Here is a 23,100-nt window from a genome sequence, read left to right on the forward strand (position 1 = left end):
TACGTGTCAGTATGAGATGAAAAGTGAAAAACCGAAGTGGCTGGTCTCTCTGTATAGGTGGGGACAATGCTAGTAAAATCCTGACCGTCCAATTCATCACGTTGAGCTCTGATAATCGTGCTTGTTACTGGGGTACAAAAATTAAAAAAAAAAAGGATTATCAGAGAGGAAACTAAATAATAAAAAAAAAAAAAAGAAGTGTAATTAAAACTTATAAGCGCGACTCCGGAGGAAAATTAAAGCAGAGGAATCGGGCTACAAACTTGGACGCTAATGCACAAGGCTCAGCGGCAAACCTGCCTGCTAGATCGGTTCCTAAGGGTTGAATTTGAACACAATAAATAAATTTATCCCTAATCCTTGATTAATTAATTTGTTAATTACCTTTTTACCCAAATATTATATTCAGCTTTCAGCAAATAATTAATTCTGACAAAAAAGTTTGATTAAATTGCCCGTTGTCAGTGACCGGAGTTGTAAGCAATGAAGTAATGATTGTGTGCGGCATATGGTGTGATCATTGTTGTACACTTGCGCTATCATTGCCACCACCATCACGTGCACGTGCGGTTTTGATTTGTATCATCTAAACAAAAAATTCAGGATCTTCTCAAATGTGGCCCATTGATTTGTTAATCCCGTGGCCATGCCTTATTAGGATTATTTCTTAAAATAGATTTTAATTTAAAAATAATTGTGAATATTAAAATTTAAATTTAGATATGTTGAATACAAATTTTTTATATATGATTATATAAGTTAATTAATTTGATTGAAATAATTTGAATTGTTTTGATAAATTGCTTTAAGATTTTTAAATGAATTACTTTAATTTTTGCTTTGTTAAATTTATATTGGGATTTCTACATGGATTACTTAAATAACCATTCTAACATCATTGTTTTAGAAAAATATTTGATAATTACATTTCATGTGTAATCCATGTTTGTGAAAATTTCAATCCAATTTGGCAAAGTATTGTGATATTTACCACATGATATTTACACAAACTAAGCTATTAAAAAAACTGTAATTTTTTTGTTCCTTAAAAAAAAAAACTCTAATTTGGTTTGAATGTAACTTAAGTATGACATGGAAGAAAAAATTACTAAATTTACATATACTTCGAGTAAAAAATTACGGGTAATTCCCTACAAAACTTTTGACTTTGCCTTCACCACTTTCCATTTTTAATTTTTGTATTGTTTACCACGATTTTTTATTTTAATAATATAATCAAAGTATTTTTAGATTTTGATTTGTTCTGATATTTTCTCGAATAATCATAAAAGGGCATTGTTTACCATGAATTAACAAAACATTTATTTCTACTTTTTTTTTAATAATAATCCAAACAAAAAAAAAAGTGAATTAAGCATAAAAAATCTCAAAAGAAAAAGGGCCCTAAAGTAACTTCTCACTAGATTTTCCTTTAACCCAATTAAAGCTTCTTTATTTATTTTTTAAATTCCATTATTATCACTTTTTTTTCCTTTTCCTTTTTAAAAATATTTTTCACGTCGTCAAAATCCTGCATTTACCTGTCTGCCTGTCCCCTTCAAACGCAAATAAACCTTCTTTCTCTCTCTCCTCAAAACCACAACTCTCCCACACTTCTCTGTCTCTACACTCACATTTTCCTCACTATACTCTCCCTATCCCACCCCTTAATCTCCCTTTAACGCAAACAAGGAAAAAGAAAAAGAGAAGAAAAAAACTAAAAATTATGGAAGCGCCCGAAAAACCTGCGACCGGTGACCATTTCATTGTGGAGGACTTGCTCGATTTTTCCAATGAGGATGCCGCTATAACTGATGATGCATTCGACTCCTCCGTTGCTGGCAACTCCACGGATTCCTCCACTGTTACGGCCGTCGACAGCTGCAATTCGTCGTCGTTTTCAGGTTGCGAACAGAATTTAGCGGTTAATATTGGTTGCCGAGGTTTTACTGACGGTCAGTTCGCCGGTGACCTTTCTGTGCCGGTAAGTTCTCCCCTACATGCAATAATGTGATCGGTTAAAAAATTTTAACAGAAAAAAAATGAAGGTTTGAATTTCACCCTTTTTTTTTTTAATTTTCGCTACGAGCCAAATTAAAAAAAGTATAGTAAAATTTTAGACTTAAATTTTTACGTATTTTTATTATTTTTATAAATTTCCCGGCAAACAAACAAAGGATAAAGACCCATGTGCATGGCATATGCAATTTGGTGAAAACTGCGTGAATAGTGACAATAGTTTCTTAATCAAAATACTTCAAATTTGAAAAAAAAAGTGAAAATGAAAAATTGCTAATAATAATTATTTTTTTATTTTTGAACAGTACGAGGATTTAGCTGAGCTCGAATGGCTGTCGAATTTCGTAGAGGAATCATTTTCAAGTGAGGACCTGCAAAAGCCTCAGCTGATATCAGGAACGAAAACCCGACCAGACGAATCATCAGAGGCCCCAGGGTTCCAACCCGCTCTTCCCAACCAAATTGACAACGCCATTGATAATGGTGACAAGCATGGTAACAACAACAACAACTCGATTTTCCATCCGGACATGTCGGTTCCGGCCAAGGCCAGAAGCAAACGGTCCCGGGCTGCGCCATGCAATTGGGCCTCCCGCCTCCTTGTTCTCAGCCCAACAACTTCATCTTCCGAACCTGAAATTTTGGTTCCGGTCCAACCACCCCCCCAGAACCACCCTGGCAAAAAGCCCGTCAAAACGACCTCATCGAAGAAAAAAGATGGTGGCGATGGCGGTGGTGTTGCGAATCCGGATGGCCGGAAGTGCCTGCATTGTGCTACGGATAAGACGCCGCAGTGGCGGACTGGGCCCATGGGCCCAAAAACATTATGCAATGCTTGTGGAGTTAGGTATAAATCGGGTCGGCTTGTGCCCGAGTACCGACCCGCTGCGAGCCCGACATTTGTGCTGACTAAGCATTCAAATTCTCACCGTAAGGTGCTTGAGCTTAGGCGACAGAAGGAAGTGGTAAGGGCCCAACAACAACATCAGCAACAATTCATCCATCATCATCATCATGAGGACATGGTTTTTGATGTATCCAACGGCGATGATTACTTGATCCACCAACACGTGGGCCCTGATTTCAGACAGTTGATCTAGTAGTAGGCGCAGAGTAGGGAAATTTTAATGAGCTCTTAAAATTTTTTTCCTAACTGTTTTTTTTTTTTTTTTTCTCGTGAGAATTTTCTTAGACTTTTTAATGTTCCAGAGTTGTTTTTTTTTCCCAGCCAAATTTGGCAAGCTGTTGAAACCCAATTTTCTCAATTCAGGTAAATTAGTAATTTTTTGGTTTGCCCTTTTGATTCTTGCTTTGACTTCTTCAATTAGAATTTGACTTTCTAAGCTCCTAAATATTTACCAATTGCTTTATATTTGAACTTCCCCAATTAATATTGAAATATCTAAAACTTTCTAAATGCAATATATATATTTTTTGTATTTGAGATGCTATAATTTAAATCTTGATATCAATAATTAATATTTTAATATTTTATTAATAGATTATTGACAATACAATATATATTTAATTGGCCATATGGGATAAGTTGGCATGTGATCAGTGTATTGTTTCATTCATATATAATTACACCTCATTTACAAAATAAAAAACCCTATGGTTTAAACCTGGTTCTTTCATTTCGATAGCATATTTCTCACTGCTTTGGGAAATTAAAAACTTCATATATATACTTAATTTTGTTGTAAAGTGAAGCAGAAGCAAAGAGGAAAACCATTAATTTTATCAAGAATTAATTCTTGATATATCTTTGCAAGAAAATTGATGTCACGCTTTAATTTCAGCCATCCAAGTATGTTTCATTGCAAATTAGTTTACAATCTGAATATATATATATATATATATATAAGTTTCTTTGTTGCTTTACCAATCTCATAGTATTTAATAATTTAAGGCCACTTGCCACCCCTTTCATCTACTAAAGATTTGGTCTAACAGAAACAGAAAGTCAAGATTCATCACCTACCTTTTTTTTTTTTGCATGAATTTCCACAATTCACATGGAGTATTTTTTTTTTCTCAAATATTGCCTTAAAACACAAGAAAGAAACATATTTCAAGGTCCACCCCCCACCGGAAGGTAAATGCAAACCTTTTTCAAGGTCAAAACTTAAAAGAAAATGAACCCCAAAGGCCAAAGTTGATGTTTTTAAGGCCAATGTTCATATCCCAACGCACCAAATTTAAGAGCTCGTGGGAAGAAGAAAATTGAGTGGTTGGAGATTGATTACTATTCATAAAGTGAATTACTAAGACTGTGAAACCTATCAAAATAAATTTCAGCGAAAATGAAATGCTGATGTTAATGCAGCTTTTACTAATCCCTTTTTTTAACATTATTTACTTGAATCCCCCATTGGCGATCTTACCTTTTCTTTGCACAAGTTTCCCCAACTTGGTGGACTACCAGAAAATGAAAAAAGAAAAAAATTCTTATAGCATGGACATGGAAATTCAGGTTTTGATGAATATTATTAAAAAAAAAAAAAAAAAACCTTTTGGGTTTTTGAAACTAATTAGTGCGAAGATGTGTTTCGTATGAATCTTCTCAGTTCAATCATTGTTCATCACAAGAGTTTAACCGTTTCTTCTCCAAACCTATGGTTTTCGTTTGTCTTTGTTTGTTAAAACAATCGAAATAATACAAATTTCTGGTAATAGAGTTGTTAATATATGCTTTTACAGTATATATGTTTATATAAAGCAAAGTTAGCGGTGGTCACATGCTTCTCTCTTCTATTCCGCATGCAAAAGGGTCAGTTCTGATCGGTGACTATTTTTGTGAATTTTTCCTTTGCAAAATGCAATAAAGTTAATCTCATGAATGACCCTATATTATAATGACTTTAAAAAATTCCAGAAGGCTTTGAATGATGGGCGTCCATGTATAGCGGTTAATTCTCCATGTTCATTTGTAAAGAAGAGGTCCTATTTTCGCAACCACTTCTGCTGTCGATGACTCGGCAATTGGCAGCTCCCCCTTCATTTGAGATATTAAACTTTTCTCTGTTGCCCTGACTGACATGGAGGATCCAATGACTCTACCATTGAACCAAGTTCATCGCCCTTTTTGTGGTAAATAAAGAAAATCAAGTGTGATAAAAGATTATGGCAGTAATTCCGATCCCAATATCTCTCATACGATCAGGGATGTCTCTAGATTTTATCTTAATCTAATTTCTTTATCGAATAAACTGTCATTTTTTAACTTAAACTATGATTGCCTTAAAAGCTTACTCCAAGGGATCGAACATGATCAGGGCCACATGGAGGAAGATTTTGAGGAGCTGAGAGTGAGGATTTCTTTGCTGACCACAGTGAATTCAGCTGGCTTTCATTTCTTGTTGATTGTTTGGAACCACGCAGGAAAGAAAAAGGATAATCAGAGAGGGGGACGGTTCGACCATGCAACATGCAAAACATTACCCAATTTCTTCCTCTGTGATGGCTACTGTACTGTGTTTGAACGTGCATGGATGAAAGGACATGGTCGTTTTTACAAATACGTCTACATGCGGAAATAGCAACAAAAAGAAAAAAAAAAGTACAACGCTAAGGTCTTTGGGAGATCGAAAGGGAGAGCCCCCACATGCTAATGTTCTGACTTAGGGGTGGAGACATGGCGCCATAGCCAAGGCAACTTTCAAAGAAATGGGAGACACGGGGACACCATCTCATCCCTATCTAGTTTCTCACGTGCACTTCTTGTTGATTAGGAAGACAAATAAAGTAATCAAAAGAACATGGCTTTCTTTCGAACTTAAAGTTCCTTCTAAATCTTACCTACTTAAGAAAAGTGAACAAGGATTTACATCAAACCCAGAAAGGGGAAGACTTACCCTTTCAGGTAGGATCGAAGTTTGTATCTCCTATCAGGGATTTACACATGATGCTAAGGACTGAAAATGAACTTAAAGGCAATCAGGAATCTTTTACCAGCAGAATAGGATAAGAACAGAAAATGAAATCATGCACCCATTCATTGCTTTCATTTTTCATTACCGCAATATGAATTTATTTAAACAAAACGACAAGGTTAAGTGATTGGAATCAATAAATTCATTAAATCCACCATAACTTTAAACCAAGAAAGAAGTCGAATAAATGGCAAAGCGATTTTATTCTATAAAGTAACAAGATCAAAGAATCCTTGGAAGAAGATTGAAATCTAGAGAGAATTTCCATAATTGGGAGAATCAGGGAATAGAATTCTTGCAGTGTCTGTTGTGTCCATTATCCAGGACTTTCAAAATTTACTTCAAAAAATAATGAAAAGGACATACTTGTCAAATAAACTAAATCTCCCAATGGACACACAAGAAGGAAAGCAATGACCTAATCCATCATGCCTCACTTCCTTCCACTTTTGATATGTTATCGAGGCACACCAAGACCGAGTTCTGTTCAAAATTTAAAAAATCCCAATAATTTAGCATTAGCATTTAGCAAGTGCCAGAAAGAACTAAAAAAAAGGTTTCTTTGAGTCAATAAATCGTGAATAAAGCTACTTCTCATATAACAATCACCAGGGTCCAGAAACAAACCAATGTTTGCTAAAAATATTTAAAAGCACGGTGAATGTTGAGTTAAGCAACTGCTATCAATTAGCAAGATGAGAAATTAAGAAATTAGCCTAGAAAAACATAAAACTAGACCTGGTTGGCTGCGGCACTTATATATTACTAGAGCAAAAGTTATTGGCACATCTACAATAGATAAGAGATAACTCAGAAGAACAACCAAACAATGAACTAATAGCACTGGCCAAAAAGACTTGAAAATTGGCCTCTAATTTTAAATTTTGTTCTGAATTCCATAAGCAATTGGACTTTTAGTATGCATAGTCAATGCTAGACCAGATCTCAATCTTAAAATTTGAATAAAAGAGCATAATCTTTGCATTTCATGAAAATGCAGACCACTAAACTGCAGAAAAGAAACAAGTTTGAACAATTCTAATGGCCCTGCATTCCATATAAAAGAATCTTTCACATGGATCTCCTGCCATTAAAATTTAAAAGATCAAATTCTTCCCCTTAACCAAACAGGCTATCCATTTATATAGTCCAAGTACATGGTCCGACACATACAAAACTATATCTCACAAATTATAATGTACATTCAATTATTCATTTCAATAAGAGAACCTACAAAGTTTTGCCTCGACAGCTCCATCAATATCAATTGACAATGAGGATAGAAAAGGGCCCTCGGTTGTAAAACATTCTTCATTGATAGAGAATAATCATACAAGCTTAAAATCATGCTGAAAAGAAAATACAGAACAAATGCTACAGAATGTAAAACAAAATAGAGAGCTAAGGACTTATTATGTATACAATATAATGGTCAACATAGCTAGAATCCGTATTTCCAATATTATTAGTGTAGCAGTTTATAACAGAATCTTCAACTTTGACTAACAGAGCAAGAACTATCAATAATTTTCAGTGCATTGCTTAAAAAGTCATAAATCATACACAACCTTCTCAAACCATGTGCAAGCTCTCCAACTCAGGTTGTGTCTTTGTTTGTATCTACCCCTGTTCCAACACACCCAACTTAGCAAATCATCATACATGTACATTTAGTCTCACTCACTTGTTACCACAATTTAAATTCTCCACCAAGTTCTCTAGCTCTTTTTTCTTTGTTTTTTTTTTTTTTATTTTTTTGGCTGAGACCTCTTTCTGCTAATCTCTATTAGAATCACTTCATTCCAGACCCACACTTTCTTCTAACACAAAAATTGGGTTTTTTCAGAGACAAGCCTAGTTGGATAACATCGGATGCAGATGTCCTGAACTTAAGCAGTTGAAAACGTTAAGAATTTAATTTGTACTCTATCACAAACTTCTCATCATTTCCCCTTTCCTACTTGCTTAATTCTTTGCTTACAGAATTACAGAGACCCACTTTCTATCGGTTTAGATCAACAACAAAGAACAGATAAATGTTCTCAAATTGATAGCTTTAGTTGAGAATTGATTGGACATGAATATCATGATCATGGGATATGACAACCTAAACAAACAACATAGCTTTGTTAATTAATTATATAGTTAAAAAAGTTGCTTAGGGAAACAAAATTACAAACGTTTTGGAGATTATCAAACCCCTGGATTTGCACTGCAAAGCATACCCTGAGACAAAGACCTCGAGCTCCTTGAATCGATTCCCAGACACGACGTCAGCCGAGCTGAAGACACCGCTGAGTGGAGAGGCAGCAGAGATTGAAGACAACCCAATTGAGAAACCGACCTGAAACATTTAGAAGCAAAATTTTGGTAATTTGAAGGAAACCCAAATTCAAAAACGGAGAAAACTACAAGGGTTAAGGGTCTAAAAGCAATAAATTTGAAGAAATTGAAAGGGACATGTAAAGATCAAGTTTCTTAAAAGGGCTTGCCTTGAAAGTGTGGGAGAAGAGCGAGCGGGAAATAAAGTAGCGGCGGAGTTGGGCTTAAGGGTTGGCTTGTTAATGGTAGATTTGAGGATAGAGAATGTTGGTTTTGAGACAGATCTAAAGCGAAACGCCATTTTGGACAAGACAAAGCAAGAGTTCAATGGTAGGTTAGGATTTTCGAGAAAAAAGGGGATTTTTAAGGGTTTTTGTGGGGTTTTAGGTTTCAATGGAGGAAATTTCCAAAAGGTGATATAGAGGATATTAATTAGAGAGTCAGTCTCGCTCTCAAAGTATTGCAACTAATCAAACGACTATTTAATTCTAAAAAATGGCATTTTGGCAAATTGAAAATTTGGGTTTTGTCAATCCCTCAATTTCTGTCCCTATTCTTTTTATTTTGCTAATTGTAAAAAATAATTTTGGTAACTTTTTTCTTCACCCTCTTTTTTATACCTTTTGGTTCTATCTCTATATTTTAATATCAGTATTTTTTTTTCTTTATCATTCAAAATTATTAAATTTGCTTAAAGAGAAGGGTTATATATATATATATTTTGAAATTACAAGTATAAAATAAGTTATGACAATAATAATAAAATATTACATCAACATATAAGAAAATCTTTAAATGATTACTTAACAAACTAGAATATAATTACATAAATTTAATATAAAATTAAATAAAATTTACATATTATGAAATTTGAATTTAAAATTTTAGAACTATAAAATCTCTTCTTTATCATTAACCAAGGCTTCATTGGCAAAGAGAAAGGTTACATTAATGTAGCATGGCAAGCTTCAATGTTCGTTTAATATAAAAAACATCATAGTATTGATATATCTTAAAAATTTTATAAATCAATTGAATTAAGTATAGAATTCATTTTTAATACTAGAAGTAATGTAATTACCAATTCATAACATGCCACATGCATTTTTTTTCCTTATACTTTTTTTATGCCAATTATTATTATTATTATCATCATCATCATCATCATCATCCAAGAATCATTCTAAAGTCCAACAATAACATTTTTATAAAAATATCTTTCATTTTAATAATCTTCATCATGTTCAAATAATAATAATAACAATGAAAAATCTTCTAGCATGTTTGAATACTTATAATTTTTTAATGAGAAAATTGGGAATGAAAAAAAAAAAAGGTTAAATACACCAAATTTTAAATATTGGTATGTGCCTTCACAATTATTCAAATTGAATATTAATATACTTTTATTAAAAAATTAAGAGATATGTATTATGTTAATAATTACATATCTTATAACATATTAAATTTTTAATATCAATTATTAAAATTTAAATTTTAGTAACCCCAAACATAAAAGAGTAATGCGTCATTTTGCATGTGACAAAATTTCAAAAACTAATTGGATATCTTTTACATGCCATGGGGCTGAAATGTAAATTCCAATTAATGGCCCATTTTTTCAATTACTTAAGGGCTTAAGGCCCACACTTCGGACCAGGTCCTATCTATCCGTCCCTTCCATTCGTTTAACCCAAACCCAACAGCCCAGTGAAAGAAAAGTAAGCTGAAAAATGGGTTCGCCCTCGGCAGTGACAGCAGTTGCTGCAATTCTCCACAGATTAATCCCTCGAATTCCTTGATTGTTTCCAGAAATGGCCTATTAAAATGCAGTCCGAAATTGTTATCATCAGCATCCTCAATGTCTTCGTTCACTTCAATATTGTATAAAGTTAACACGTACAGCAATGAGCATCAACTTGTAGTTAGTGCTTGAATCACAATCTTGGCTGCATTTTTTGCTCGTTTTAGCTGAGGCTTACCTAGAGGACCTTCAGATTCTTCATCCCATTTCAACCCTCTTTGAAAATGATGGAGGAAGAAAGGGGTGGGTGATTTCACCTTATATCACAGTTTAAAACAATCTTCTCTTTTAATTCTTTTTACAAATTCTAAAGGGCAGTCATGGCTAAAACTGTTGGATTTTGTCTTGAATTTCATGATCTTGCATTGAAAGTTAAAGTGAAGTTATAAGAGTTTGAATTATTTTGTATCTCATACTGAGAGTTTAGTAAAAATATAATGAGTTTCACCCTTATAAATAAGATGTTTTAATTTTAATTTAGTAAACTCAGATAATTAAATACTAAAAGAATAGTTAGATAAGCAGACTATTAAAAATGTATAATTGAGTTTTAAATTAAGTTTTGAGTAATGAGTTTTTGATGATTTTTTTTATTTTAAAAGTTTCATAATTGTGTTAAGTTTGGAGTAAATAATTTTGAATTAGATCAAAATAAATTTATTTGTGTGTTATTATTTTTTATTTGAACTTATTATTTTATTTGTGGGTATTGCGCGCGTGCATTGATTTCTTAACAGAAACCACCCTTGCTTCCTTTTTTATACATTCAATTTCTTTTATCATGAATTCATGATTAAATGCCAATAAATCACTCTGCTTTAACACTAATAAACGATTGAAATTTTATTATTTTTGCTTACATATGGTCAAGAATATATCTTTTAACTTCTCCACAGTCCACACTATATGTTCCGTTTCTTTTCTTATTGCTTTTTTTTTTTTTTTCTGGTAATTACTCTCCATATTAATATTTACACCTCGCATTAATGGCATCAAATGCATGGATTTATCATATGATAAGGCTTTCTCCAGCATTTGGCCCGGTCCATGATATATGATCATTGCATTAGGTGCAAATCATTAGCAGCTTCTGGATTTGATGAAGGTTCAGTGGCACTGATTTTATTTCTTGGGGACCCAACATTCATGTAGCCCATATGGTAAACCATAAGGGAGCTTTGCTCTTGCAATTTCTTCGAATGTTGATCCGTCCAACAAAAAAGGATAGCCACTACCATTTTTCTCACTAATTAGGGAGATTACAACACCTGCAAAGAGCAAAAACAAAAAGGAAAAAGGAAAAAAATGGTCAGGATATATTAATCACATCAAATTAAAATCCATGTTCAAGATTACATCAGAAAACCAAACTTTAAATTCCAGAGAATAGGATCAATAGCTCACCATCATCTTCCTCGGTCGCCCCAGGCCAAGCCACAAAGAATGGTTCGGATGGCACAGCCCCCTCATCATGCCAATTCTTTGCCTTTTTATTTACAAAATCAAGCTGAAATAGTATAAACAAATAAACTTAAGCACAGTTTTAGAGGTTCAAAGTCATCATTGTAAGTTAAATAAATTACCTTGGTGAGCGAATTGGGAAAGTGGCATGGGCGTTGGGCTCCACAAGCATAAGCATATCTGTACTTTTTACCCAAATTGGCGGGGTTGATGCTGCACATGTCCATGCCTCTGCCATGTTCATCAGGGTCCAATGCTGACTCCAACTTCCCATACGGACTCCCATCCAATGGAATTATGAATCTTCCGACCCTGCTAACAGATTATTTCCACCATTGAATTTATCTCTGTCCATCGTATTTAGTCCACACCTCTACAGTCGTATAATTAGGAAGTCCTTTAATCTATAGTAAGCTGACAGAAAGCTAAGGCCATATATAGACAGCCATATTTGTAGCGGTCTATTTATGTCTAAGGATGTGATTTTTTGCTACCTGTCCAGCTGCCTATATCTTTCGACCTCAGCTACGTATGAGTACGATCTATGCATATTCTTGAAAAGCATGCATGCAGGATTCGGAGTTCAACGTGCAATGCTCATTTTGATTCGGGTAAATCTCTTGAATCAAAATCAAAATTTAAGTGAAAAGTACTAAAATATATATGAACTATAATATAATTTTAATGTATTAGATGATTATGTATAAAATTGTCTTCCCATGGGGTTTGATTAATGGTTTCAGGATTTTAACGAAGTAATAAATTCCATGAGCACTAGCACATTATCAGGGTGCAAACCAAATAAAAAAAAGGTATGTTTCAGTTGTGATTGTGAAGGTAATTGTATATATACTACCTTGCATCTGGTAGTACGTCCTCCCCATTGAAAGAGCGGAGGTTTTGAAGCCTAAGCTGATCCAAAATCGTGGGGTCGGCGTTGTGTTCACAACAATCAGCGATAATAGCAGTCACTCTCCCATCTTCATCTTCCTCTTCGTACGCATTAATGAAGTGAAATGTCATGAATAATGGCACTTCCACACTCGCCACCTTCAAATTTTCCACAAAATCAATTAAAATGTACGTACAAAAATGAATAAGACATATAGGAGGAAATCAAAGAAATGGACATTTACAATTTTTCCACTAGCTTTACACATGACATGAAGAAAGGCTTTGGATTCAGGATGCCACTCGAATTTGTACAATGAAGTTGTTTCGGCTCTGAGTAAACTTTGTGCACGGTACCTCAATGGCATTTCAGGCACAATAACATAATGCTCAGTCACCGGAAACGAATGGACCCAACCTGGAGCTGGTCCGCCTCTGCAGTTGACCCTTCCAATCGCCTTTCTTTCATTTGTCCCCGGCTCCATTCTCACCACCAAGTATCCAGGGTTCACCAAATCAGGCAACAAGTTCAAGAACTCGGTTTCTGTCACTATTGGATGTGACTAGTGTATCAAGCCCCCCAGGCTGTCACCATATTCAAACCTTCCGAGTGTTTCCAAGCTGTACGGGTCGATAATTAAGGACCCTTTTTGAGTTTCTGTCAAGCAAACAACACGTCGATCTCCAAGCTTGACGACGCCCGTGTTGGCGTTATCTGTTAAAGACGCGCCAGAGAAGAGCTTTGCCAGGTCTCCAACATAGGCCATGAAGTTTTCATATATACTTAGGATCTTCTGAGAATTCTCCGAAGCAAATCTTTTTATTTTTCCTTGCAGCCTTATAGGCTTCCGATTCAATTTGTCGGTGACCGGCGATTAACTGGCCGTTCTCAAAGTGGAGTTTGACTAGTGTCGCATAGCCGTCAAAGAGGTGACGGAAGTTGTAATCTTCTATGTGCCATATACCTGGGCCGTTTCTGAGGTACGTCCCTTTCTGCATGTCATTAGGGTAGATTAATCAATCATTTAAATAATTCACGAAAGAGAAAGAATAAGCACTTGATATTGATTTTTATGTTCACAAATCTCTAGTATAGAAAGAAATATTTTTCGACTTTTGATCAACCAAAAGTTTTTGTTATCCTAAATATATTCATATCATCAAAGATTTTATGACATGTAGTCTATAGTTTATACATGACACAAAGGAATTATGATTAATTATGTCTGATGATCAGTTATTGATAATTTTTTTAAAATTATTTTTTCGGGATTTATGAATTATAAATAGGAATGGCATTCGTTGGACTAATGTTGTAAATTAATCAATGAAAATATATAGTATATATTAAAAAGGAATATTTATAAATTCTATTTTTCAGCCTTCAAAGGAATTGAAGAGGAGAAAAAGGGGGAAAGAAAGGCCTGTGCCAAGTAAACAGGAAGTGAAGAACCAGTTTTTGATCGGAACAGTGATTTTCTTTGTTTGGTTAATAATGGAAAATTTTAATGTAATTTGTATGTTAAGAAAGAATTAATATAGTTTTCTTACGTACAAGCCATAAAGGAATTTCTCCTTGAACAACCAGCTCCCTTTCCTATCGTTCTTGTCTGACACTTGTCCATGCAACGTGGTTCAAATCAGGGACGATTTCTTTCTCCAGGGAAGGAACAATCGCCTGTAATTGACTCGAAAGACGGATGGTTGCTTCGCCTTGTCTGTCCTGTTTCACTGCAAAACTAGATTTATTCCGTAGCAAAACTCCATTTCTTCTATGATTGGATTGATCGAAATCCAACACAGTCAAGGGTGAAACATGGTGCCTGCTGCAGATAACTGAAAATGATAGGGAATCCATGTGAGAGAGCAAAAGAGCAGGACCGGTTATTAAAACGAAGCTGGATAAAATTACTAACAAAAAGGGTTAAGATAGTTTAATTAAGAGCGTAAATACCATATGGAATTTACAGGACGGCCTGAAGCGAGGAAAGTTAGAAGGCAGGTAGAACCAACCTATTGGAATCTTGATTGATGGAATTCCTTTGCACTATAGGAAATAGGCTCTCTTCATATGATAGTTCAAGTATATTAAAACAATGTTAATTACTTATCAATTTTAGACACAGCATCTGTATAGTAATTCAATAATTAATTAGGAAATGGGAGTATATGTTCTCGGGGGTGCCACGCACCAGCAGCAGTGGTGATGATCATGTGACTAACCACGGCAGCACATGGGGGGTTAATTTTTCTTCTAAAGAAAGGAGTTAATCACTTAAATATTGTCTTTTTCTTTGTCCCTTGGTATCGCTGAATGGTTTGGTGATACTAATGTTGCCAAAGTTTGATGCTTTGAGTACTGGATGCCGCCTCATCCGGAATATGAAGATTTTGAAATCTTTAGTGTTAGAGGTGTTTTAGGGTCCCAAGGGTAAATTAATTTTTTTTATTAGAGATTGTCAATAGATAGTTAAAAGTATTTTTAATTTTTAGATCGACTTGATATGTTTAGTATTATGTCAACTGGCTATATCACTATTTTATCCCATAAACCCTTCACCTTTTGCCTATAAATAGAGATATCTAATTACTATTTATCTGATTTGATTTTTCCTTTACTTTCTTATTTTCTTTCTTTTTGACCTCTCTTAATCCAAGCTCTAACTTAAATGTTGGAGTGCAAACATAAAAAACACCTCATATCTTTGCTTTTTAATTGCTCTTTTTTTTTTTATGATTTCAAAATCCTGACCCTTGATCAAGTTTAGCACCAACATTTGATGTGTCAGGTAGGGAGTGTATTCTTTAGTTCAGGGTACGACAATACTATGCCACAACGATTAGAGTTAGGATTGAAAAATAAATTGATAGTTCGGCTAGGGAAGAAAAGCCATAAAAGACAGAGGATATCGACATAAAAATTGAGGAAGTGAGAAAAACAAAGCAAAGTGACCTCAGTAAAAAGTAATAAAAAACCAACGAAAAAGACACTTTTAAACTGTTCTGAACTCTTAAACTTCATATTTGTACAAGCTATGAACTTTTGCTATTTTTGAATAGATTTACAGAAGTTGAGCTCTTAAGACGGCATAAATATTTGTCAATAAGACCAAACTATTAAGCTGGCTAAAAGAGAATTCGAAATACAAATATACATTTTGATTTAATTATAATTTTTTACTGCATGCCATTCTGCTAACAACAAAAAATTAATTGTTATGTCAAGATCAGTATTTCTTGTAGGAAGCAATTTTGATCTAACTGAACAGAAAGAAATAATTGACCAGAGACCTAAGGTCAATGACAATAAGCTAGAACTGGTAAAGGAACTCATCTCCGTGCTATTCTAGAAAAACAACCTTGAAAAATGTATGCAAATTAGAGTCAAGCTAGAGCATAAGGAACAACTAATTTAGATGCTAAGAAACAACATCAACCTATTTACATGGACCTCATCAGATGTGTCAAGGATCGATCTCGAAGTGATAGTCTATAGGCTATACATCGACCCAAGCATGAAGTCAGTTTGACAAAAAAATAGAACATTTGCCCCAGGGAGGCAAAAGGCAATTAAGGAAGAAGTTGGTAAATTATTACAAGCAGGCTTCATCAAGAAAATATATTACCCCAATTGGATAGCCAACGTAGTAATGGTAAAAAAGCACGATGTCAATTTTACTGACCTCAATAAAGCCTATCCAAAAGACAACATTCCTCTCCCTAGCATAGATCAATTGGTTGATGACTGCATCGAGCACAGCCTGCTTAGTTTTATAAACACCTATTTAGGTTATAATCAAATTAAAATGCTAAAAGAGGACAAGGAAAAAATAGCTTACATAACATAAAAAAAGTTTGTACTATTATAAGGTCATGCCCTTTGGCCTAAAAAATGTAGGAATGATTTACCATAGGTTGGTTAATTAGGTTTTCAAGAATCAAATCAATAGAAATATAAAGATATATGTAGACAACATCTGAAAGAGAAAAAGCCCGATCAAACACCTGAAAGATTTAAAGAAGACTTTTAGTATCTTGAAAAAATATAACATGAGATTTAACTCGGGCAAATGTGCTTTTGGTATTACTTCAGGCAAGTTCTTCGAGCATGTGATCAATAAAAGAGGCATAGAAACAAATCTAGAAAATGTTTAGGCTATCTTTTACATGAAAGTACCAACCTCAATGAAAAAGGTATAAAAATTAACTGAAAGAATAACTGCTTTAAGGAAATTCATGTCCCGATTAGTAGAATAGTGTCTGTCATTTTTCAAGATCTTCAAGAACATTTCAAACTTTAGATGGACACCTTAGTGTCAAATAGCATTCAAAAAGTTTAAAGAGTTTTTTTCCTCATCTCTTATTCTCTTTAAGTCGAGACTCTGATGAATTACTATATTTACACCTGGCTACAACCGACTAGGTTATCAAACCAATATTGGTCAAGTAAGAAAGAGAAAGGTAGAGGTCGGTATACTTTATAAGTAAAGTGTTGATAGATTCAAAAATAAACTATGCCAAAATAAAAAAAAATAGCCTATACAGTAGTTATGTTGGCCAGAAAAGTTATACAATATTTTCAAGATCACACAAGTTATGTCCTAACTGACTAACCACATAGACAAATTTTGCAAAAATCAAAATTATAGGAAAGATAATCAAATAGACAATAAAATTTAGTGAATACACCCGATATATACTTCTTAGGTCAACTCTAATATCTCAAGTGTTAGTAAATTTTGTTGTGGAATGCACCTCAGCCTAGATCGATAAATAGCTTAAAAAGGCTAAAAAAATTAGAAAAAAATAAATATGAAAACTTTTTGTTGATGGGTTAGCCATCAACCATAGAAGTGGAGTTGATCTAATTCTGATAAGTATAGAAGACCTACAATTTAGTATGCCCTAAGGTTTTGGTTCAAAACTTCCAACAATGATGTTGAGTATGAACCCTAATTACCAGCCAAAGACATATGGCAAAGCTGAATGTGAATAACATCATTTTATATAATGACTTCCAGCTGGTGGTCAGTTAAATAAATGAAAATTTTGGAGTTAAAGAAGAAGAAATAAATAAGTACTTAGATAAAACATTGACTCTTCTAACCATCTTCTCTAAAGTCGAAGTCAAAAAAATATTGAAGTTAAAAAATACACTAGCTTATTCACTGTCTAAGTTAGCATAAAAAATGATGACAGAGAGCTCAACTCGTGTTTTGGTAGAAGAGCTAGCATAAAATAGTATAGAAAAAAAACTGGTCAAGTAGATTGAAGAGAGAGAATCATGAATAACCTCGATCAAAGCATACCTGACAATGAGGGAATTACCTAAAGATAAGGTTCAAGCTAAAGCTCTGATGAAGAAAGCTCCTTAGTACATCATTATCAACAAAAAACTATACAAGAAATCTTTTAGTTTGCCTTACTTGAGATGTGTAGACAATGAAGAGACAAACTATGTACTTAAGAAAATACATGAGAAAATTTGTGGTAATCACTTAGGACCTGGGCCACTCGCCTACAAGGTACTTAGATAGGATAACTACTAGCCAACATCAAAAAAGATGTGACTGACCTGGTGAAAAAATGTGACAAATGCCAGAGATTTGCCTATGTATAATATTTTTCATCAATTGAGCTAATCTTTATTATCAACCATTGACCCTTCATGTAATGGAGAATGGCTGTCTTCAGACCTTTCACCCAATCATAAGGCAAAGAAGATTTATAATAGTAACAATGGACTACTTTACAAAATAGCTCAAACCAAGACTTTAGCTACAACAACAAAAGCTCTGGTTGAAAATTTTGTTTGAAAGAACATAATTTGTAGATTTGATTAATCTCGGTTTGTAATAACAGACAATGAAAAAATAATTTGATAATTCAAGCTTAAAGGAATATTGTGCCAACCTTTATATTAATCTGAAGTTTATTTCGATTGCCCACCCCTAATATAATGGATAGGCAAGGTAACTAACAATCATACAATGTGCCTTTACAATAATCTCTTTATATATGTGTCATGCCAACAATCGCATGTCTTATTCGTGATAATAAAAATTTAAATCTTAACAACTTTAAATATAAAAAAAATATATGTCATCTTATATTTTATAATTTTTTTCAAAAACTAATTGGTTATCTTCTGCATGCCATGGCGCTGAAATGTAAGTTCCAATTAATGACCCATTTTTTGCAATATTTTAAGGACTTAAGGCCCATATTTCGGACCAGGTCCTATCTATCCGCCCCTTCTATTTGTTGAACCCAAAACAAAACCCCACAGCCCAGTGAAAGAGAAGAAAGCCCAAACATGGGGTCGTCCTCGGCAGTGACAGCTGTTGCTGCGATTCTCCACAGATTCATCCCTCGACTTCCTTGATTGTTTCTAGAAATGGCCTATTAAAAGGCAGTCTGAAATTGTTATCATCAGCATCCTCAATATCATCGTTCACTTCAATATTGTATCAAGTTAACATTAAGGCAATGAGCATCAACTTGTAGTTAGTGCATCCCATTTCAAAGTTTCAACCCTCTTTGAGAATGAAGGAGGAAGAAAGGGGTGGGTGATTTCACCTTATATCCCAAGTTAAAACCATCTTCTCTTTTATTCTTTTTACAAATTCTAAAGAGCAGCCATGGCTGAAACCACCCTTTGCTTCCTTTTTTTTTTTTTTTCTTGAAATTAAATAAATACATTCATTTTCTTTTGTCATGAATTCATGATTAAATGCCAAAATTTCACTCTTCTTTAACATTAATACATTATTGGAATTTTATTATTTTTTCTTACATATGGTCAAGAATATATCTTTTAGCTTCTCCACAGTCCAAACTATATGTTCCTTTTATTTTCTTATTGTTTTTTTTTTTCTGGTTATTACTCTTCATATTAATATTTAAACCTCACATTAATGGCATCAAATGCATAGATTTATCATATGATAAGGCTTTCTCCAGCATTTGGCCCGGTCCATGATATATGATCATCGCATTAGGTGCAAATCATTAGCAGCTTCTGGATTTGATGAAGGTTCAGTGGCACTGATTTTATTTCTTGGGGACCCAACATCCATGGAGCCCATATGGTAGACCATAAGGGAGCTTTGCTCTTGCAATTTCTTCGAATGTTGATCCGTCCAACAATAAGGGATAGCCACTTCCATTTTTCTCACTAATTAGGGAGATTACAACAACTGCAAAGACCAAAAATAAAAAGGAAAAAATAAAAGAATGGTCAGGATATATTAATCAAATCAAATTAAAATCCATGTTGAAGATTACATCAGAAAACCAAACTTTAAATCGCAGAGAATAGGATCAATAGCTCACCATCATCTTCCTCTGTCGCCCCTGGCCGAGCCACAAAGAATGGTTCGGATGGCACAGCCCCCTCATCATGCCAATTCTTTGCCTTTTTATTTACAAAATCAAGCTGAAATAGTATAAACAAATAAACTTAAGCACAGTATTAGAGCTTCAATGTCATCATTGTAAGTTAAATAAATTACCTTGGTGAGGGTATTGGGGAAGTGACATGGGCGTTGGGCTCCACAAGCGTAAGCATATCTGTACTTTACCCAAATTGGCAGGGTTGATGCTGTACATGTCCATGCCTCTGCCCTGTTCATCAGGGTCCAATGCTGACTCCAACTTCCCATAGGGACTCTCATCCAATGGAATTGTGAATCTTCCGACCCTGTTAATTGATTATTTCCCGCATTGAATTTATCTCTATCTATCGTGTATAGTGTCTTTGCCTCTAAAGTCGTATAATTAAGAAGTCCTTTAATCTATATCAAGCTCACAGAAAGCTAAGGTTATATATAGACAGGCTAATTTGTAACGGTCTATTCATGTCTAAGGATGTAATTTTTATACTGCCTGTCCAGCTGCCTACATCTTTCGACCTCAGCTACGTATGAGTATGATCCATGCATATTCTTGAAAAATATGCATGCAGGATTCGGAGTTTAACGTGCAATGCTCATTTTGATTTGGGTAAATCTCTTGAATCAGAATCGAAATTTAAGTGAAAAGTATTAAAATATTTATGATCTAATAATAGAATTATGTATAAAAGTTGGTAAGTGGAATCAGGATTTTAACAATGAAGAAATAAATTCCATAAGCACTAGCACATTATCTGGCTGCAAAAAAAAAAAAAAAAGGTATGTTTCAGTTGTGATTGTGAAGGTAATTGTTTATACACTACCTTGCATCTGGTAGTATGTCCTGCCCATTGAAAGAACGAAGGTTTTGAAGCCTAAGCTGATCCAAAATCGTGTAATCGGTGTTGTGTTCACAAAGTCACACTCCCATCTTTTTCTTACTCTTCGTACGCATTGATGAAGTGAAATGTCACGAATAATGGTACTTCCACGCTCGCCACCTTCAAAATTTCCACAAAATCAATTAAAACGTACTAACAAAATTAAGACATATAGAAAGAAATCAAAGAAATGGACACTTACGATTTTTCCACGAGCTTTACACATAACATGAAGAAAGGCTTTGGATTCAGGATGCCACTCGAATTTCTACAATGGAGTAGGTTCCATTCTGAGCAAATTTTATGCACAGTACCTCAATGGCATTTCAGGCACAATAACATAATGCTCAGTCACCGAAACGAATGGACCCAACCTGGAGCTGGTCTGCCCCTGCAGTTGACCCTTCCAATCACCTTCCTTTCATTTGTCCCCGGCTCCAATCTCACCACCAAGTATCCAGGGTTCACCAAATCAGGCAACAAGGTCAAGAACTCGGTTTCTGTCACTATTGGATATGCCTAGTGTATCAAACCCTCCAGGCTGTCAGCATATTCAAACCTTCCGAGTGTTTCCAAGCTGTTCGGGTCAATAATTAAGGACCCTTTTTGAGTTTCTGTCAAGCAAAAAACACATTCAGCTCCAAGCTTGACAACTCCCGTGTTGGCGCTATCTGTTAAAGAAGCGCCAGAGAAGAGCTTTGCGAAGTCTTCAACATAGGCCATGAAGTTTTCATTTTTAGGGACTTCTGAGAATTCTCGGAAGCAAATCTATTTATTTTTCCTTGCAGCCTTCTAGGCTTCCGATTCAATTTGTCGGTGGCCGGCGATTAACCGGCCTTTCTCAAAGTGGAGCTTGACTAGTGTCGCGAAGCCGTCAAAGAGGTGACGGAAGTTGTAATCTTCTATGTGCCACAGACCTGGGCCGTTTCTGAGGTACGTCCCTTTCTGCATGTCATTAGGGTAGATTAATCAATCATTTAAATAATTCACCATAGAGAAAGAATAAGCACTTGATATTGATTTTTATGTTTACAAATCTCTAGTATAGAAAGAAATATTATTTGACATTTGATCAACCAAAAATTTTTGTTATCCTAAATATATTCATGTCATCAAAGATTTTGTGACATGTAGTCTATAGTTTAGATGTGACACAAAGGACATCATGATTACGATCGGTTATTTACGAATTTATAAAAAAAATTGTTTTTTTTCGTGATTTATGAATTATAAATAGGAATGGAATTCGTTAGAGTAATGTTATAAATTAATCAATAAACATATATATAGTATATCTATTTTTCAGCCTTCAAATGAATTGAAGAAGAGAGAAAGGGGGGAAGAAAGGCCTGTGGAAAGTAAACAGGAAGTGAAGAACATGTTTGTGATCGGAACAGTCATTTTCTTTGTTTGGTTAATTGTAATGGAAAAAATTAATGTAATTTGCATGCCAAGAAAGAATTAATATAGTTTTCTTACGTACAAGCCATAAAGGAATTTCTCCTTGAACAACCAGCTCTCCTTCCAATCGTTCTTGTCTCACACTCGTCCATGCAACGTGATTCGAATCGGGGACGATTTCTTTCTCCAGGGAAGGAACAATCGCCTGTAATGGACTCGAAACACGGGTGGTTGTTAAGCCTTGTCTTTCCTTGTTCATTGCAAAGCTAGATTTCTTCCCCAGGAAAACCCCATCTCTTCCATGATTGGATTGATCAAAATCCAACACAGTCGAGTGTGAAACATGGTACCTGCTGCAGCGAACTGAAAATGATAGGGAATCCATGTGAGAAAGCAAAAGAGCAGGACCAGATATATATAAGCAGCTGGATAAAATTACTAACGACAAAGAGGTAACATAGTTTAATTAAGTCGTAAATACCATATGGAATTTATAGGACGGCCTGGGGCGAGGAAAGTTAGAAGCGAGGTGGAACCTATTGGAATCTTGATTGATGGAATTCCTTTGCACTATAGGACACAGGCTCTCTTCATAAGATAATTCAAGTATATAAAAAATATTGTTCATTACTTATCAATTTTAGACACAGCATGCGTATAGTAATTGATTAATTAATTGGGAAATAGGAGTATATGTTCATGGGGTATTACGCAGCAGCAGCAGTGGTGATAGATCATATGACTAGCCACTGCAGCACATGGAGGGTTAATTTTTCTTCTAAAGAAAGGCGTTAATCACTTAAATATTGTCTTTTTCTTTGTCCCTTGGTGTTGGTGAATGGTTTGGTGATGCTAATGTTGCCTAAGTTTGATACTTTGTGTACTGGATGCCGGCTCATCCGGAATCTGAAGATTTTGAAATCTTAAGGTTCCCAGTGCTGTAAATACTCTTGTTTTATCATTGCCCAAGAATCTTATATAATATTATATAT

General features: G+C 34.6%; 2 protein-coding genes and 2 pseudogenes across 12 annotated transcripts; 1 reads left to right on the forward strand and 3 right to left on the reverse strand.

Moving 5' to 3' along the window:
• The first annotated feature begins 1,604 nt into the window (after window positions 1-1,604).
• Window positions 1,605-3,358, forward strand: LOC111300897 (GATA transcription factor 12-like). The gene is made up of 2 exons (XM_089746818.1): window positions 1,605-1,984; window positions 2,325-3,358. The coding sequence occupies exons 1-2, from the start codon at window positions 1,727-1,729 to the stop codon at window positions 3,117-3,119; spliced, it is 1,053 nt and encodes a 350-aa protein (XP_089602944.1). The 5' UTR covers window positions 1,605-1,726; the 3' UTR covers window positions 3,120-3,358.
• Window positions 3,359-6,129: 2,771 nt separating this feature from the next.
• Window positions 6,130-8,702, reverse strand: LOC111299313 (protein NONRESPONDING TO OXYLIPINS 2, mitochondrial-like). Of its 11 annotated transcripts, none has more exons than XR_002691276.2 (4): window positions 8,447-8,699; window positions 8,135-8,298; window positions 7,523-7,580; window positions 6,130-6,437 (listed from the first exon to the last, which is right to left on the reverse strand). XR_002691276.2 is itself a non-coding variant. In XM_089747321.1 (4 exons), the coding sequence occupies exons 1-3, from the start codon at window positions 8,575-8,577 to the stop codon at window positions 7,552-7,554; spliced, it is 279 nt and encodes a 92-aa protein (XP_089603447.1). In that variant the 5' UTR covers window positions 8,578-8,700; the 3' UTR covers window positions 6,130-6,437; window positions 7,523-7,551. The 11 variants fall into 11 exon arrangements, 9 of the variants coding, with proteins under 9 accessions (XP_089603447.1, XP_022750164.2, XP_022750162.2 ...); XR_002691277.2 differs by having other exon boundaries at window positions 8,131-8,298; XM_089747321.1 differs by having other exon boundaries at window positions 8,180-8,298; window positions 8,447-8,700.
• Window positions 8,703-11,032: 2,330 nt separating this feature from the next.
• Window positions 11,033-14,290, reverse strand: LOC111299312 (carotenoid cleavage dioxygenase 8 homolog B, chloroplastic-like; annotated as a pseudogene).
• Window positions 14,291-19,485: 5,195 nt separating this feature from the next.
• LOC111300418 (carotenoid cleavage dioxygenase 8 homolog B, chloroplastic-like) lies at window positions 19,486-22,493 on the reverse strand (annotated as a pseudogene).
• Between the last annotated feature and the right edge of the window lie 607 nt (window positions 22,494-23,100).

Source organism: Durio zibethinus, chromosome 18, assembly GCF_047325235.1.
Source record: "Durio zibethinus cultivar Kanyao isolate XHJ-2024 chromosome 18, ASM4732523v1, whole genome shotgun sequence".
NCBI lineage: Eukaryota > Viridiplantae > Streptophyta > Magnoliopsida > Malvales > Malvaceae > Durio > Durio zibethinus.